The following is a 17877-nucleotide window of genomic DNA, read 5'->3' as shown; positions in this document are numbered from 1 at the left end:
ATATACCCCTTCTTGCCCGCATTATGTGATTTGAGGAAATGGAAACTTTCGAAGGCCATAATAGCATTGTCCGCAATTAATCTCCCTGGAATGAAAGCACTCTGTTCTACCGCAACCAGATCATCCAAGAAAATTTTTAGCCGATTCACAATTACTTTGGAAATTAATTTGTAAATAACATTACAGAGTGATATCGGTCTAAAATTATTCAGCTCCGTAGCATGCTTTATTTTCGGTATAAGAACAATGTGTGTGTGGTTTACCCGGGTCATGTCCTCTCTGCCTTCTAAACAGCTGATTACATAGTCCGCCACATCTGACCCAAAAATATGCCAATATTTTTGATAAAAATTAGCATTAAGACCGTCAGGACCCGGAGCTTTGCTCGGCTTCATTTGAAATAGCGCAAGCCGCACCTCTTCTCTCGTAAAAGGCTTGGTCAAATCCGTATTCATATCAGCCGTGACACACTGTCCCACACACTCTAGAGCCTCGTCAATCCTAGAGGGGCCATCCGAGGAGAAGAGCGAAACAAAATACCCCATAGCAAGCTCCCGCATCCTCCCTTCATCAGTTACCCAATTCCCTAAATCATCTTTAAGCCGAGAGATATTATTTATCCGCTTTCTATTCGACGCACGAAGATGAAAGAAACGTGTATTTCTATCACCCTCAGTAAGGTACCCCACCCGAGAACGTTGCCGCCAAAACGTCTCCTCGGCCATTAATAACCCATCGAGCTTTGAACAAAAGAGTTTCCTTTCAGCTACCGCGTTATCATCATGGTATCCATTGTCGAGGAAGTGCAAGCGGTTCCTTGTCTCTTCAATTTGCCGTCGTAAGTCCCCAAATTGGACCCTACTCCATTCGCCTTGACTTCCTCGAGCAAAAATTTAATTTGCTCAAGGCCACGTGCCCTACATTAACAGAGCTCCCAGCAGCCCAAGAATCACGCACCACGTCTTCACAATCCTCACTTTGAGCCCACATATCCTCAAACCGAAAACGTTTCCCCTTCCTCACCTTTTCTGGAGAGAACATAGCAAGCTTCAAAGGCACATGATCAGACTTGTCAAAGTCCAAATGTGACAATTGAATCATAGGACAGGCTTCTAGGAAGGAAACAGTGGCCAGCGCCCTATCAAGTCGCTCATAGACAGCCGCAGGTCCACTCCTCCTGTTCCACCAGGTATAATTATTTCCCGAGAAACCAATATCCAGTAGCTCACAGTCATTCATAGCTTCACGAAACTCGTCCATAAGTCGTTGTTCCCTTGGAGGACCGCCCTTCTTTTCATGCTCAAATAAAATTTGGTTATAGTCTCCAATCATTAGCCATGGCAAAGTGGACAAAGGCTTGATATCTCTCATAAGCTGCCAAGTTCTCCATTTCTCCTCATTATTAGACCACCCATAAATACCCGTTAGACGCCACTCATTTAGATTAAAGAGGCCCCTGACCACCACGTCAATGTGATGGGCAGTCGACGAGATAATCTCCACATCCACCCCTTCCTTCCATAAAATAGCCATCCCCGCCGACCTCCCTATAGAATCGATTCCCACACCCACATAGTCACCCCCCAAGCGTTGGATAACCCGTTGCATCTCCTGTCCCCCTAATTTAGTCTCCATCAACACCACCACCTCCGCCTTTTCCCCCCGTAGCAACCCCCTCAACCTAACAAATGCCGGGTCGTTGCCTAAACCACGGCAGTTGTAACAAAGGAGACTCATTGCTCCCGGCGGGGTTGCAGGTCCGCAACCTCCGCCGATCTATAAGAAACAGAAGACTCATTCAGCACCACATCACCAACTCCACCCGACTCCACCGTACCATCCTCTCTCATGTCCTCGACAGTAACTCGCCCTTCTCCACCCCCCTCCCATACCCAATTATCAGTGGGTGAATCACCTATAATATGGTCATAATTCCCCGTTGAGACATGGATTCGTTTTGGGTTCCCAGGATAATTATCTTCTTTCTCACCTCTGTCACGCTTCTTCGACGCCATTACTGCCGTGCTTTCCCCCTGGTTTGAGCGAGGGCCCCCCCGTGCCAATCTTTGCCATTTCCCCGGTCCCTTCCCACTACTCGACCCTTCCCCCGTGCCAATCAGTGGAACAACATCCCCAGCTGGCCGAGTCACAGTTAGGGCATTTGCGTCCTCATCCGTCATCTGTTTCCTGGGTTTTGCATGAAGGGAAACCGCCTGCAGATTCTTGACCATACTTTCAATAGCTATTGTTTCCTCCACCTTCCCCATTTCCTCAAACACTTTACTAAGAGCTCTCCCCGCACCCCCTTTCTTTCTCCCACTCTCCTCCACCTTGACAGGTTTCCATGGCGAAGCCCTAATCCAACTCCCATAATCATGTGATCCCTCCTCATAAGGCCCATCATCATAATCCTTCTCCCCGTGCCCTAGTAACCCACACCCATAACAAAAGAGGGGCAGTCGTTCATACTTAACTGCAAAATTAACAACCTTACCACCCCTCATGCGAATAGAGACATCCTTCTTCAGTTTTGATCGAACATCCAAAAGCACTCGCAACCGTATAGCCCGGTCAAGATGGGGAAACGAAGAGGAATCTTTAGCCACAAACACACCAATTTGGTTGCCCAACCTACGACAATTCTCCTCCCTATCCCTTCCCTCCAAAGGTAAATCATAAACACGGACCCAAAAGGGCACGAAAGAAAGAGGGACATCCCATAGGTTTCCATTTGTGTTTGGATCATTAAAACACCAGACGAATGAGTCAAAGTGCCATGGCTGGCCTTCCATGACCCTTTGCTTATCCTTTAACTCAGTAAAATGAAACATAAAGGTTTTTGTTTGGGTATCGAGAACATTACCTCGGACCTCATTTCTCGTACCCCACAGTTTGCACATCGTCTCAATAGTTGCTTTGATATTAGTAGTTTTCGAACCCCATAACCGCCCTATTAGGGCAAGCTTTGACGGTTGTGAGTTTCTATCCTCGTCGCCATCATCCCATTCAAAAGTATCATCAGAACCTTTCTCATCCCCCAGACCCACGTCTCCCTCAGCCATAGTCAAAGCAACAAACAGTAAATAATAGATAACAAGAAAGAAATAGAGAATTTTTGTGAAGATTTGTGAATTTTTAAGTAAATTTCCCCTAGAGGAGGACGAAACTACCAGGAGAGAAGGACAGAGAAAAATAACCGCTCACAAGGTAAAAACCCTAGAACGACGTCAATCCACAACCTTACTTGTGGGCACAAGGTTTTAGGAGGGGAATAAAGTATGAATTGTGAGTTGTACGAGTTTGGTGATAGGAGAGAAGAATGAATAATTAGGAATTAAATAAGGAATTATGAGTTGTGTGGAGTTTGGTAATAGGAGAAAGGAATGAATAATTAGAAATTAAATAAGGAATTGTGAGTTGGCTGGGGTTTGGTGATAGGAGAGATGAATAAAAATAAGAGTAAGACCATGTTCTTTTGGACTTAAAGTCTCTTAATTTAAGTTCAGATCAGATTCTATAAGTTCAGTTCAGTTCAGATCAGATCCTATAAGTTCAATTCAGATAAGATAAGTTTAGTCGGTTCAGATTTTATCAGTTCAGATCCTATAAGTTCAGATCCCATAAATTCAGTTTAGAAAAGTTATATCCAAAGTATTATTTTTAAAAACCGACGCAAAAATATTTGACATTATTAATTATTTGATACACATATACATTATTATTTTTTAAAGAAAATTATCACTCTTCTCATTATTTTTTTATCGTAATTTAACCGTAGTATAATGTATGAACAACCAATGTATATAAAGCGTAAAAATGTTATTATCTTACTTTGTATTTTAGATTATATTTTCTTATCAGTGTTCTATCTTAGCTGCCCACTAATTTCTTATAAAAAATTATTTAATCTCAATAAAATTTTGCATTTATTTTTATTTTTATTTTTATAATAATAATAATAATAATAATAATAATAATAATAATAATAATAATAAAAGTTGCGGTTTTATAAAAATAATAATAGTAATAATAAATAATGATAATAAAAATAACAACGACAACAACAACAACGACAACAACAACAATAACAATAATAATAACAATAATAATAACAATAACAATAATAATAATAATAATAATAATATTTAAGTTAAATTAATTTAAATTCGGATCATGTAAGTTTAGTTCAGATCCTATAAGTTCAGTTCCGTTCAGATCCTATAAGTTCAGTTCAGATCCAATAAGTTTAGTTCAGTTCAGATCCTATAAGTTTAGTTCAGTTCAGATCCTATAAGTTCAGTTCAGTTTAGATTAGATCTGTTTCAGTCCAAAAGAACAGGGCTTAAAAGTTTCCAAAAAAGGAAAGGGGAAGAAAACCTGAATAATCCGTTTAAGGAAATAGGGAAGAAAATGATGAATAGAAGGGAGTATTAATTATAATAAATTTACAATTAAATTTCAAATTGAGTTAAATATCACTTTTATTATTATTATTTTTTTTTCTATCCAAAATACCGCGCATTCGCGGGGGATCTATACTAGTTATTATTAATAATAAATCAATGTGCATTTTGTGCAACAGTAAACATTCAAGTCGGGTTATATTGTTGTGGTCAATTCAGGTTTGGGTCTTGAGTTTGGCTATCGTGGTCGGGTATATGTTATTCGGGTTTGGTCAAGGGTCATTTTGTCGGGTGTAACTGCATTAGCTATCAATAAATAGTGTTGTCAACCAGGTTACATATGATTCAGATCAGTTCAGCTTAGGTTGTTTCAGGTTTGTACAAATATGGGTCAAATCAAGTTGAGTTATTTTAGTTTTGAAACATTCTCAAGTGCTTTATGAAGAGATTTATAGAACAGCAACTCTCCTATAGAACCGTCCTATACCATAGGACTGGCTCAAAAGGAGAGTAGCCCAAAAATAATACTTAATTTAATTTATATTTAATTTTATTTTGACAACACGACATTTTATGATAAAAACTAACATATTTAAATATACAATTTATTAATACAAAACTCTAGGTTATCAAAATAAAATATTTTTTTTATAAGTTTATTAACTAATTTTTTTGGGCTTTTGGTTATTTGATTAAAAAGGTGAGTTATAAGTTAATTGTTTGGGCTTTTGGATTATGGGCTGGTCTTATGTTATAAGACAGTCCTATAGAACAATTTGTGTTTATAGAATTACAGGTGATGATTACAGGTGATGATTAGTATGACATAATAGATATTTGAATGGGGAGAAATAGGGTAACTCTAAAAGGTAAATTCTTGTTTTAGACAGGACTTTTTCCGTTAGAAATAAGACGGACAAATATATGACCATTTTATGATAAAATGTTACTATCAATTTTTTCTCAAAAAGTGACAATAGTTATAACATTTTATCATTAAATGGTCACCTGTTTATCATAATATATGTTAACATTTTTTTCGTCTTGTGTTGAGATCGTCTCACTCTAAAATTCTACTTTAGGGAACAACTCTTATGTTTAAGATGAAGGAAAAAATTTTTCAAACAGAAGATACCCCCATTCAACTTGGACAACATAATGAGAGCAGCGAGAACAGAAACCAGAAAGTCTTTACAATGAGAATATAGGCAAGTTTTAGCTTAAGCGCAGTTCAGGAACTTACATTCCTATGCACCAGCTGATATACATAAGAAAAGGAAAGGCTGACTTGAGCGAGAATGTTTCATAAAAATCATGACCAAGTTACACAATTTGCAACAAAAGATTACTCAACTACCACAATCCACAGCCAACCTATATTCCATTTGCAACCATCAGCAGATAAAGGGAAGAAAAAGGGGTCTTCATTAGTCTTACAGATGTCAAAGAGGTACCCAGCTCTCGCGGATCCCACTGCTTCAATTGACCCGCTGAGTTCATGTCGTAATTTGAATCACCGTCTGCAAATATTCGGCCTATAAATCTTTAAGTTACATTCACTTTCTCAGACGGGCACAACTAAAATGATTTGACATATAAGATCCAAACTACCAAGGCCGATATCCCAAAATGAAAATCCTACCAAATGTACTATAGTCACATAGGATTTCTATAAAAACACATTTCTGCTTGTTTATTTTTTAGTCGACACGACAGGCTAGAAGGTAGATGGTGGAGTCCTTCCGGATGTCATAGTGGGAGAGGGTGCGGCTGTTTTCGAGCTTATCATTTCCCTCAAAGACTAGAACTTGATGGCGTGCTAGGACATCAAATTCCTTTTCGATCTTTGATTTGAGCTTGCGGATTGTCCAAGAGGGTTCGACTCTCATGGTTATTGACGTGCCACAGATGGTTTCCACGAAGATTAGTATCTTTGTTTGTTCTGCGTCTTGCTTGTGACTGTCATTACTAGAACTGTCACCACTAGAACTGTAAACAGGACTTCTATCACGATATATTCCACATTCGAGGGTGGACTCTTTCTGGATGTGGTATTGTGCGAGGGTGCGGGCGGGGTCCTCATACTCTCCCATCGGATATCCTACAAAACTCAGGCGTTGTTTGTGTGGTGCGATGCCCGATATGTCCTGGATCTTGGATTTGAGGATGTCGACGGTCAAAGAGAGATCGACTGCCATGGCTATTGTATTGCCGGTGATTTTCAGGTAGATTAGAGTCTTTGGTTGTTGCGGGTGTTGTCGGTAGTCGCTTGCATCACTAGAACTGTCATCAATATTCTTCTGAGTAGAACACACGGATGAAGCTCTTGGCCTTTTGAGACCCCTAACTTGGCTTTTATGGTCGCAAGCTGCTGTATTCTCTCTTACAAGCTTTTCCTCAGAAAGGGCTGTCGCTTTAGCAGTCTCGTCACATTTCGTGACTGCCTTCAAAGGGCATTTTACATGATTGATAAGACTTTCAAAAGCTGGATCTGAATTGGAGAGAAGGGGACAAAAAAACAGGTAAACGGGTTCATTTCTTATAACCAGGACAGACAATTTGATCACATCTCAAACTACAGTTAATCAATTACCACAACTTAACAAGCAAAGAAATACCACTGTATCAACGACAACAAATACCCCACTTTAATCCGTTATTTTGCCCGATTTTGCCACCTCAAAGTAGTACTCGGTATTTAATTGTCCAAAATAAATCTCTCCTTGTCCATCTCCCAAAAATATTTGCTATTCTCAACAGTTTTGGTAATGCTTCTGATCAATTCGTTTTTCAGAGAATCAAACAGGAAAAGCCAGAAAGAAAAGGCGTGATTCAGAGCAAAACCAGAACTACTATCAATTGTTCCAGACTTCCAGAGTTCCAGCAAACAGTAGTCATTTGCTATGCATCAAAATGGTTTCAAAAAGTCGCCATCACTAACCAAAAGCAACAAATATATCTAAAATAATACGAGTATCATTGCTCGTTCGCGCAAAATTCAAGGCTAAGTGCTCTACTCAGGCCCCTTTAACAGATCAAAATCCCAGAGGAATAACTACTCACACAATTAGAAAAGTTCGAATCATGCGACTATGCGAGCAAAACAGCAAACAATGTTGGCAATTAGCAAACCAAATTAATTAAAATAACAAAGCTTTCAAAATTCCAAATACCTGCTTTTGAATTCCCACCAATCTCCATTACTTTATCTCCTTTCAATTTTTCTTTCAAATTCGCCAATTCCGCCTCCGTCTCAGTCAATTTTCCCAGTAAGTTCCCCTTCTCTTCATTAAATCCCCTCCTCAAGTCCTCCAGTTTCGCCTCCACCTCCTGATTATACTCCAAGGCCTGCTTATGCTTCTTCCCCGCCCTCGCCTCGGCATTCTTGCTAAACTTTAATTCGGATACTAAATCGTCCAATTCGATAATTTTCAACTCCAATCTACGACGCTCAGTATTCCAAGGCAAATGCTGCGCCATCGATTCCCGCAATTTCGCTTCCACCTCGTTGTTGAACTCCATGGCTTTATCATACCTCTTAATCGCCTTCGCTTCGGCGTCTTTGCTAAACCCTAATTGCTTAATTAACTCTTTCAATTCGTCATTTTTGATCTCCAATTCTCTCTCCAATCGACGACACTCAACATCAGAAGCGATATGTTGCGCCTTCAATTCCTTCAATTTCCCCAATTCGTTGTCTAAAGATTGGATGCTCATTTTCGTCAATTAGGGTTTCCAATGACGCCGTTGTTGATGGCGGGAAATAGGGTTTCTTTGTTGTTTGCTTTTCGCTCAAAGGGTTAGAAAATGGAAATGGACCTCTGAGGCTCTGACCTCTCTCTATTCATTCATATTCCAATTTCAAACCCTTCTTGTTGCCAATTGGGTTGGGTCACTGGCTTCAGTCGAATCTGTTCAGCTTAGGTTGTTTCGGGTTGGTAAAAATTCTGGTTGAATTATTTCGAGTTCGGATCATTTTTTTTTTGAGGGGAAAAACGCGAAGGTTTTACTGAATTACCGATAAATCAAGAAGTACAGCATTGTTCACAGATGGAGGTAAATCCTCCGATCCCACAAAACTACTAGCTACTCTAGGAACAGGATGAGCTAATTCATGAGCCACACAATTGTTTGCTCGACTAACAAAAGACCAAATAATAGAACTAAACGAATTGCAAAGAGCTAAGATATCCTCTATAACAAGCGAAAAAATACTTCTTCCCACAGCCTTCCTCTTCAACGCCTCAATGACAGGTAGGCAATCACTTTCCAAAATAATCTTCGTATGGCCAAAACGTAACGCTTCCTTGACTCCTTCAAAAACTGTAGCCGCCTCAGCAACCTAGGGATCCCAGCTTTGAACTTGCACAATCGAAGAACCCCACAAATCTCGCCCCATTTCATCCCGACAAACCAGCCCCATTCCCACACCCTCACCTTCCTTAACCCCGGCATCCACATTCACCTTCACATACTCCCTAGGCGGCGGTGTCCACCCCTTGTCCCCTGCTCTCTTCGACCTTCCACCATGGCCCCACGCTTTCGTTCTCAAGAAGGCCCCCCTTCAATCTCGTCCATAACATCACATGCCCTCCGAATAACAATTTCAGGATTAACGCAATCGTCTCCAAAAATGACCTTGTTTCGGTGTTCCCATAAAGCCCAACATCCAACCATAAAGAGGCCATGTTAACGCACCCCGAGCTCCCTCCAACTCGCCTCAATCCAGTCCCTCACTCCTCCTCCACTCTCGCCTTTGACAGCGTCCAAGCCCAATTCCTCCCATAACCGTTGTGCAACCCGACAGTCCCTGAAAAGATGAAGACTCGACTCGAAAAAAGAATTACATAAAGAGCAAAAAGAGTTCTCACCTCGTATTCGAGCTGCTATGTTCGCTCTCGTTGCCAAAGCTTCACTGCACAGCTGCCAAAAGAAGAGCTTCACTCGAGGCCATACCGGAACGTTCCAAATCCTAGTCCAAAGCCATTTCTCCCGTCCCCAATCAGACGCTCCCCCCAACTCCAGCGCATCGCCATTAGCCGCAAGGAAACCATAGGCTGACTTGACTGTAAACATCCCATCCTTCTCCGCACACCAAGCCCATTCGTCTGGAGGTCTATTCGTACTAATCCGGATATTACGAATTCGTTCCCGCTCGAAGGGTAAAAATAACGACATGAGCAGCTCCTCATTCCAACTCCCACTTCCATCCGTCAACAAATCCGCGACCCTGAGATTCTCCTGCCCCGCAACTAAAGGAGAAATGACCCGTCCCGACTGCGTACTCGGAAGCCACGCATCATGCCACACTCGAGTAGTCATCCCGTCCCCAATCCTTCTCCTTAAAACCCCCCCGTATCACATTCCTAACTTCAATAATTCCCCGCCAAGTATAACTCGGGTTATGCCCCAAAAGAGCATCCATTAAGCCGCCATGTGGGAAGTATTTTGCACGCATTACCCGAGCCCAGAGGCTATCCGGTTCCGTCAAAAGTCTCCAAACTTGTTTGCCTAGAAGAGCCATATTGAACAAATGAAAGTCCCGAAAGCCCATACCTCCCATACCCTTTGGTCGACACAGTTTCCGCCATGCGACCTAATGAATGCCTTGCTTACCCTCCTCGTGATCCCACCAGAAACGCGAGATAAGAGAGCGAATTTCCTCACAGAAATTAACGGGAATTTTGAAAATACTCATAACATAGGTAGGGAGTGAATTGGTCACAGCCTTTAAGAGAACCTCCTTACCAGCCCTAGACAATATTTTCCCGCGCCATCCTGCAAGTCGTTTACTTAATTTGTCACGAATAATATCCGTCAACACCTTCTTTGACCGGCCTATCACAGTGGGTAAACCCAGATACCGGAGCTTGTTCATCAACCACAACAAAGCCCAATCTTCTCGCCAAATTGTTTCTGCGCTCCAAGGGGATGCCCTTGCTGAAGGACATAGTAGTCTTATCGATATTAACCAATTGGCCCGAAGCTTGCTCATAGCGGGTTAAAATATCCCGGATTACCTCCGCTTCCTCCATTTTCGCCTTAGTGAAGAAAATACTATCACCAGCGAACAACAAATGCGAGATCGAGGGAGCACCCGCAGCTACTCGGATACCGTGTAGGGACTCATTTTCAACAGCCCTTCGCATCATATTAGATAAGACTTCAGCGCAAAGAATAAAAAGGTACGGGGATAGAGGATCACCTTGCCGTATGCCCCTAGAGGGTCGAAATTCTTCAGACGGATTTCCATTGATAAGTACGGAGAAAGACACAGTTGAAACGCAACTCATAACTCGAGCCGTCCATCGCCTATCAAAGCCCATGATATTGAGAACTCTCTCCAAAAAAACCCACTCCACCCTATCATAAGCTTTAACCATGTCTAGCTTGATAGCCATGAACCCGTCTGCAGATCTTGACTGCTTCATTAAGTGGAAAATTTCGAAAGCCATCAACACATTGTCCGAAATAACCCTCCCCGGCGTGAATGCCCCTTGGTTTTCCGACACTATATCACTGAGGAATTGCTTTAATCTATTGGCTAAGACTTTCGAAACCAGATTATACGCGACATTGCAGAGACTAATCGGACGAAAATCCCATATTTTGTCCGGAGCTTTCTTCTTGGGTATAAGGACAATATGGATCTTATTGAAAGCCATTGGTGACAGTTCCCCACGTAAGATACCAAGCACCGTCCTGACTACCTCCGGTCCCACCGTACCTCAAAAGGTCTGGTAAAAAAGTCCATTCATCTCGTCCGGTCCTGGCGCTTTGAGCGGGTGCATTTGATTTAACGCGTCTACAATCTCTTCCTCGGAGTACTCCTGCCTCAGAATAGCATTCATGGGTTCAGTCACTCGACCCTCAATCCCTGCCATAATGTCATCCCCAACACTCGGGTTCGCGGTAGAAAAAAGTTGTTGGAAGTAATCATTCGCTACCTTAGACACGACATCATCCCCTTCCCTGGTAATCCCATCATCATCCACGAGCTTCGCTATGTAATTTTTCTGCCTTCTCTCTCCAGCTCGAGTATGAAAAAACTTAGTGTTACGATCACCATCCTTCAACCATAGGGCCCTCGACCGTTGCCTCCAATACTGCTCCTCTTGTCTCGTTAAGTCTGCAATTTCAGCCACAAGTTTTCGACGTTTGCTGATATTTCCTTCGAATCGGTCTCCTTCATTTAATTTAGCAAGCTGGTGGCGTTTTCGCTCCATGGCTCAAGTAATTTTATTAATACTAGTTTTCTTCCAAGCTCGTAATTCTCGGGAACATTCCTCCAAAACCGTGGCCAAACTTCCCCTACCCCGTGCCATACCCCGTTCCACTGCTTCGTCACATCCTGCCTCTCCGACCCAGATTTGCTCAAAACGAAATTGTCGATGTTTAGGACGCCCCTCCTCTCTAGCGTTAAGAACAAGTTTAATCGGCGCGTGGTCCGACCATTCCCGCTCCAAGTAGTAAAGCCTAGCATATGGAAAAAGATCCCGCCAAGGAGCCGTACAAAGGGCGCGATCAATCATGCTCTGTCTATTAGCATCCCCGGCTTTCCCATTATCATAAGAGAAGTTATATCATTCCCATGGCACATCACGAAGTTCACAGTCATCAACAGCTGCTCGGAAATTATTCATCTGCCACTGCGGTCTGCTACCTCCTTTCATTTATGTCGAAAAAAGAATCTCATTAAAGTCACCCATGCAAACCCATGGCACCGAGGACTGCCTACTAAGAATACGAAGCAGCTCCCAAGATAAATGACGGTCAGTCACCGCCGGCCAGCCATAGAAACCAGTAACCCTCCACTCACCTCCCTCACTAAGTTCGGATCATTTTTTGGTGTGTTATTAAGTTATCTAAAGTTAATGTTTTTTTTTTCACAAATTGTTTAATAGGACGGTCTTTTAACATAAGACCAGTCCATTATAAGAAAAAAAGCCCAAATCATACCAAAAACTAACACATAACTACCAGGAAAATAAAAGAAGCCTTAACTAGCTCATGCCTTCACTCATCACATATCCCTTTCTGGCTTCCACAAGTATCAACCAGTCAACCATTAAAAGCCATTGATGGCCCTTTACTCCAACCTCTTAGATTTACCGACTACAATCATCCTCAAATATTTATCTCGCGCTGATGAATTTGTTAATCAAACATTTGGTTTTCAAACTTAAGTGCTAGTTATTAATTTAAAAACCATATATGCTTGAACTAACCAATATTCTAAACTTGAAGTTTTCAAGCTAAGATGGTGAGTTTTAAAATTAAGTTTTTTAGAAGTTTAATTATGCATATAGTCAGTTAAAAGTGTGAGTTAATTATGTAATTATGTAAATATTTCAACTTAATTTGAAACCCATAGTTTTCAACTTTAAATTGGAAGTTTTCAATATAAAACATAAATATTTAAAAGAGTAAATTATCAATTACACCCTCAGCAAATGCACTTTTTTAAAATAACTCCCACCTCAATTTTTTTTATTTTTTTACACCCAACTTAATGGCTCCGTTCAAAAATTGCACCCAATAACGTTTCCCGACAGCTTTTCCGTCAGTTTTTAAATTTTTTGAGTTAAAACCTATTTTTTCGGACCATTTTGCCCTCGTTTCCTCCTTTATAAATGTGTTGTGTTCTTCTTTCTAATTCCCCCATTCATTCTCTTCTTTCTCTTTCAATCCTTCTTCTTTTCCTCAATTTTGTTTCCTTCATTGTATTCTCATTCTCTCTCAAGGTAAATCATTCTCCATTGTTTGGATTTGGTTAACTTTGTTCATTTTAATTTCGATATGTTTGTTGGTAATTAGGTTGTGATTTTGATGTTGGTTTGATTTGTCTTATGAAAATTAGGGTTAGCTTGCCAATCAAAATGTCAATTGAAAGTAGCTATGAAAGCAGTCATAACAGTGGCGTTGAAGAGCAACCCATAAAATGTCTTTGTGGTGTGTCGGTTGCCATTTTGACGTCTGGTACTAATGACAATCCAGGAAGACGTTTTGAGAAGTGCAAGTTCTCTAACCCAACAGGTGGTATGGTTGGTTGTCGTTGGTTTCGTTGGCATGATCGCGTTCAAACTGAGTGGCAGAAAGAGATAATCAACAAGCTCAAGATGGAGAAGAGACTTGTTGATTATGAAGTTGGTTGTTTGAGTCGTGAAATACAATGGCTTAAGGAGGATAGGAAGAAGCTACAATTTGAGATTGAAAATCTGAAGAACAAAGCCTTCATGTCAAAGTATGAGAGGGGCAGTTATTGTTGCAGCTTGTCTATGGTAGTGTTTGCCTGTATGATGCTCATCATTTTCATAGTAGTTTGTCGTATGTAAGTCTGAGTATCTATGTTTAATGTAATGGCAACGACAATGTGGGTTTTAAGTTCTTAATGATAATGTCAGACCTTATGTTCTTCTTAACTGCTTGTTCATTACACGCTGCAATTTTTTACATTGCATTTGGTTATTAGTACAACAAAAGCAAGTTCACAAATACTGAAATATTGAAAAACCAGAAACTGATGAATTGCATTACATCACAAAAGCAAGTTCACAAACCTTACACAAGTCCAACTAATTGTTCATAAGTAACAAAAGCAGGTTTAGAAACTTGTTGAATTGTTCATAAATATACCTTACACAAGTTCAATAACAATTGCATTCATAACTTTGCTCAAGACTGGTGCCATGCTTGATTTCCTTGAACATTAGAAGCTTGGGATAAAAGCTCTGTGAATGACAATGAAGTAGGTGCTGCAGTGTTTGTTGATGGCATAGCAGTGGAGGTGCTTGATGATGCTCCATTGAGATGTGTTGTTTTCTATGCCTCCTTTTGGGCTGCCCTTGCCCTTGCTTTCTCTCTGATGTTCTTTGCCCATTCAGTCTTTTTTTGTGGTCTGCCACCAGGTGCCCTCACAGCAGTGTTTGGTGGTGCAACTGGGTTTTTGCAAGTTCTCTTGTAGTGACCCGAGCCTCCACAGTTGCTGCAATGTTTAGACCTCTTCCCTCTCTTCAGTTGTTGTTATTCATTCTCTCCAGCTTCTTTTCTTCTCTTCTTTCCCTTAGGTCTTCCTGGCATGGTCCTTAAGGGTGGTGGTAGTGGCTCTGGCATAGCAGTAGGTTCCCAATGTTTTACCCCAGGCATAGGGGAAACTTTGTTGGCATAGGTGAGCATGTACCCCTCCTTTGAATAGAAATCATCCACATAGTTTTTTGGGTCCATTCTCTTTTCCAAGAGACATGCCATTGCATGTGGGCAAGGTAAACCAGTTAAGTTTCAATGGTTGCACCCACAAGTCTTGTCTAACAAGTTCACAACAACTTGTTCCCCTCTGAGTTCCACCTCAAATTCATGCTCATCAGATTGCATAAAGGTAGCAAATCTGGACTCATCCTTTGCCCAGTCTAAGTACTTATCCACATATGGCATCACTCTCCCTTCATATGATTTAGCACCCTTTCTCTTTTGACATAATCTTTGCATAACATACTTTCTCATCCATTCTAGTTGTGTAAGTATAGGTTTATCTCTAGCTTCCTTCAACACAGCATTAAATACCTCACACACATTGTTTAAGAGAAGGTGTGACTTACAGGTAGCGTCAAATGCAAGCCTAGACCAATGCCTTGGGGGAATGTCATTCAAAAAGGACCATGCATCTCTTGATAATAGCTTCATGCCCTCCATTTCTTTTGAGAAATCAGCCTACACATTTTAAGATACATACATACACTGTAAGAAATAACAGTTAAGAGTAAACATAAAAAAACAAGTGCATTAGAGAAGGCATGCTTACCCTTGTCATAGCTCTGGCTGCAGCCCAGAATGTTTCTTTGTATAACTGACCACTGAATCTCAATTTCAGATTGGCCCAAATGTGTCTTGCACAGAATATGATATTGGCCTTTGGCACCACAAAGAGCTAGGGCATCAATCGACCTTCTCGTCGGACATCACTGTAAGCCCTTCCCTCTCTACTTTGCCTATATCACTAGCTAGAAGCTCCAAAAACCAGGTCCAACTGTCCTTATTCTCCATCTCAACCACTGCCCATGCTACTGGGAATATGTTATTGTTTGCATCAACCCCAACAGCAACCAGACACATGCCAGGATATACACCCTTCAAATGACACTCATCCACTCCAATTATAGGCCTGCATCCTTGTATGAATCCTTCTTTACAAGCTTTTAGGCAGACATAGAATCTTTTGAATATAGGTGGAGGCCTCTCAATATTGTCACACACCACAAAAGCTGAACTACCAGGGTTGTACTTCAATGTTGTTGCTGCATACTCCCATACTTTGGCATATTGATCCTTGCCATTACCATGAATCATGAGCCTTGCCCTAGCTCTTGCCAACCAACATCTCATGTAGGCTACATGAACTCCTAGCTCTTGTAGTACATGTTTCTGGAATTTCTGTAATTTCCAGTCACTATTGTTTCTCCAAAACTCAACATACTTCTGAGCTAGGTACTCAGACCCCACTTTTCTATTGTAAGTGGACATTACACAATTATGCTTCAAATGTAACCCAGTTATTTGAAAAATTCCTTCTGTCACATCCCTAGCATGTACTCTAAACTTACAGGGATTCTTAATCCCACAAACACATTTTGGAAGCTTTGACCTCTTCTTGTTCCACTCACACTTGCACCTATTGTAACAATGAGCTGTCACCCTGTCCCTTCCATTGTGTGAGTAGTAGAAATCATAGCCATTTGTAACACTATGCTGCACAAGAGCTTTCCTAAAAACCTCAACACTAAGGAAGTTTAACCCTAACCTCAGCTTTATAGGCTTGCTAAAGTCATGGCCAGGGTTAAATGTAGGGTTAGATGTGCCCTCATCATCATCATCAGATCCAACCAGGCTTCTCAACTCCTCTGAGTCATAATCCAAATCTGCCTCCACATTGACATTCAAGTCATCAACTCCATATAAAACCTTCTCTTTTGCTTTTGAAGGCTCAAGTACATTTATTTCTTTTCCTTTCAATTCTTCAATGCCTAAACCAGTTTCTACTCCCTTTATAGTTAAGCCAGTATCTTGTTTTTCATATAAGTCATCAGTCTTATTTAAACCAATATCAAATTCATTAAGACCAAAATCTTCAATGCCTTGCTCACTCAACTCAGAATCACTGAACTCTTCTTCTTCTATTATGTTTTCAAGCAATTTCTTCCTACCCTTTCTCAGATCTACTTTCTTTCCTTTCTTCTTTAGATCTGCTTTCTTCCCCTTCCCAAGATCTACTTCTTTCTTCTGGCTCTTTCTCACAACTACCTTCTTCTCCTCCTTTCTCACAGTTGCTATCTTCTTACCTTTACCTTCCTTTCTCACATCTATGCCTTCATTCACTTTAGCTTTCCCTTTTCTGTCCCTTTTTTTATGTCTTCCTAGCTCAATATACCCAGTTACTACACCATTCAAACAACCACTCTCCTGCTCAGACTCCACATCTGAATCCCTTATAACAATCCCAGGCTGAGCACCAAAGTTTACCCTCCTCCTCAAGGGTAACTTCTCTCTAGCAGTGGCCTCATTTACAATAACAAGGTCAGTTTTTGTGATCTTTTTTGGTGAAGCTTCTGTGGTATTTTTGTGTTGTCTAGGGCTTCTTCTTAAAGATCTCAGAGCTGCATTAGTTGGGGTAGGTATTTGTTGGGTGGGTGCTTTGAATTGGATTGGGATGGGACAAAGAAGGTTATTTTGGGCCTCAGTTTTTTGTTCTGTAGTGCATAAAGAAGTAGAGGTACTTCCCACCAAAGCATCTTTACTCAGTGGGACCACTGTTGCACTTTTGGTCTTTTCTGTTTGTACTATAGTGGAAGTAGAAGCAAAAACTTCTACTGTTAAGGGTTCAGTTATCCACACAGTCAATGTATTGGTAGTCTTGCATAGAGTCTTTACTAAATTGATTAAATCAAAACAGGAAACCAATAACCATTTTCCATTCGCATCCCTAATACTCCTCATTGGTCTTCTATACCAAATTTCTGAGTCATCTCTTCTAGTTAATCTAAGAGCCAATTTCTTAAACATCTCTACAGTTACATCATCAAACAGAACACCAGTTTGAAGATGCACAACACCCCCCACATAGTCAAACTTCCCTTCGTGAACCTTAAATTGACCACCATGATTGACACGCAAAGTCACCCTAGTAGGAGTACTTTTTGAAGCCATTTCCTACAACAAAGGACAAAATCAAAGATTGGAAAACCTAAACTAAGAAATACTAAAATTAGAATCATAAACCCAGAAATACAAAACCCCAACACCCTAAACCCAGAAATAGATAACCCAGAAATTAGGATGCTCAAAATTAAGCTTATACAAGTATCGGATTACAAACCCAGAAAATAAAGCTTCTCCAATCAACATTATTGAAGACAAAGGTTACAGAAATCAAACAATAACAAACAAAGAAATTCGAAATAAGAGATAGAAGGAAAACTTACAT

General features: G+C 40.8%; 2 protein-coding genes across 2 annotated transcripts; both read right to left on the bottom strand.

The window, feature by feature from the left end:
- Window positions 1-858: 858 nt before the first annotated feature.
- LOC141640720 (uncharacterized) lies at window positions 859-1737 on the bottom strand. Its single transcript, XM_074449406.1, has one exon. The coding sequence runs from the start codon at window positions 1735-1737 to the stop codon at window positions 859-861; it is 879 nt and encodes a 292-aa protein (XP_074305507.1).
- Window positions 1738-5527: 3790 nt separating this feature from the next.
- Window positions 5528-8212, bottom strand: LOC141599156 (uncharacterized). The gene is made up of 2 exons (XM_074419085.1): window positions 7577-8212; window positions 5528-6894 (listed from the first exon to the last, which is right to left on the bottom strand). The coding sequence occupies exons 1-2, from the start codon at window positions 8118-8120 to the stop codon at window positions 6104-6106; spliced, it is 1335 nt and encodes a 444-aa protein (XP_074275186.1). The 5' UTR covers window positions 8121-8212; the 3' UTR covers window positions 5528-6103.
- Between the last annotated feature and the right edge of the window lie 9665 nt (window positions 8213-17877).

The sequence above is a fragment of the Silene latifolia genome, chromosome 1 (assembly GCF_048544455.1).
Source record: "Silene latifolia isolate original U9 population chromosome 1, ASM4854445v1, whole genome shotgun sequence".
NCBI classification, from domain to species: domain Eukaryota; kingdom Viridiplantae; phylum Streptophyta; class Magnoliopsida; order Caryophyllales; family Caryophyllaceae; genus Silene; species Silene latifolia.
Note: the sequence above shows the minus strand (reverse complement) of the source record. Positions and strands in the feature narration are given on the sequence as shown.

What these genes read in the sequence shown, in the direction of transcription:
- LOC141640720 (XM_074449406.1), bottom strand. Translation starts at nt 1,737, where the DNA reads ATGAGTCTCCTTTGTTACAACTGCCGTGGTTTAGGCAACGACCCGGCA.
- LOC141599156 (XM_074419085.1), bottom strand. Translation starts at nt 8,120, where the DNA reads ATGAGCATCCAATCTTTAGACAACGAATTGGGGAAATTGAAGGAATTG. An exon ending in TGGTGGGAATTCAAAAGCAG is followed by an intron (nt 6,895 to 7,576) that starts GTATTTGGAATT and finishes TCTCCAATTCAG; the next exon opens with ATCCAGCTTTTGAAAGTCTT.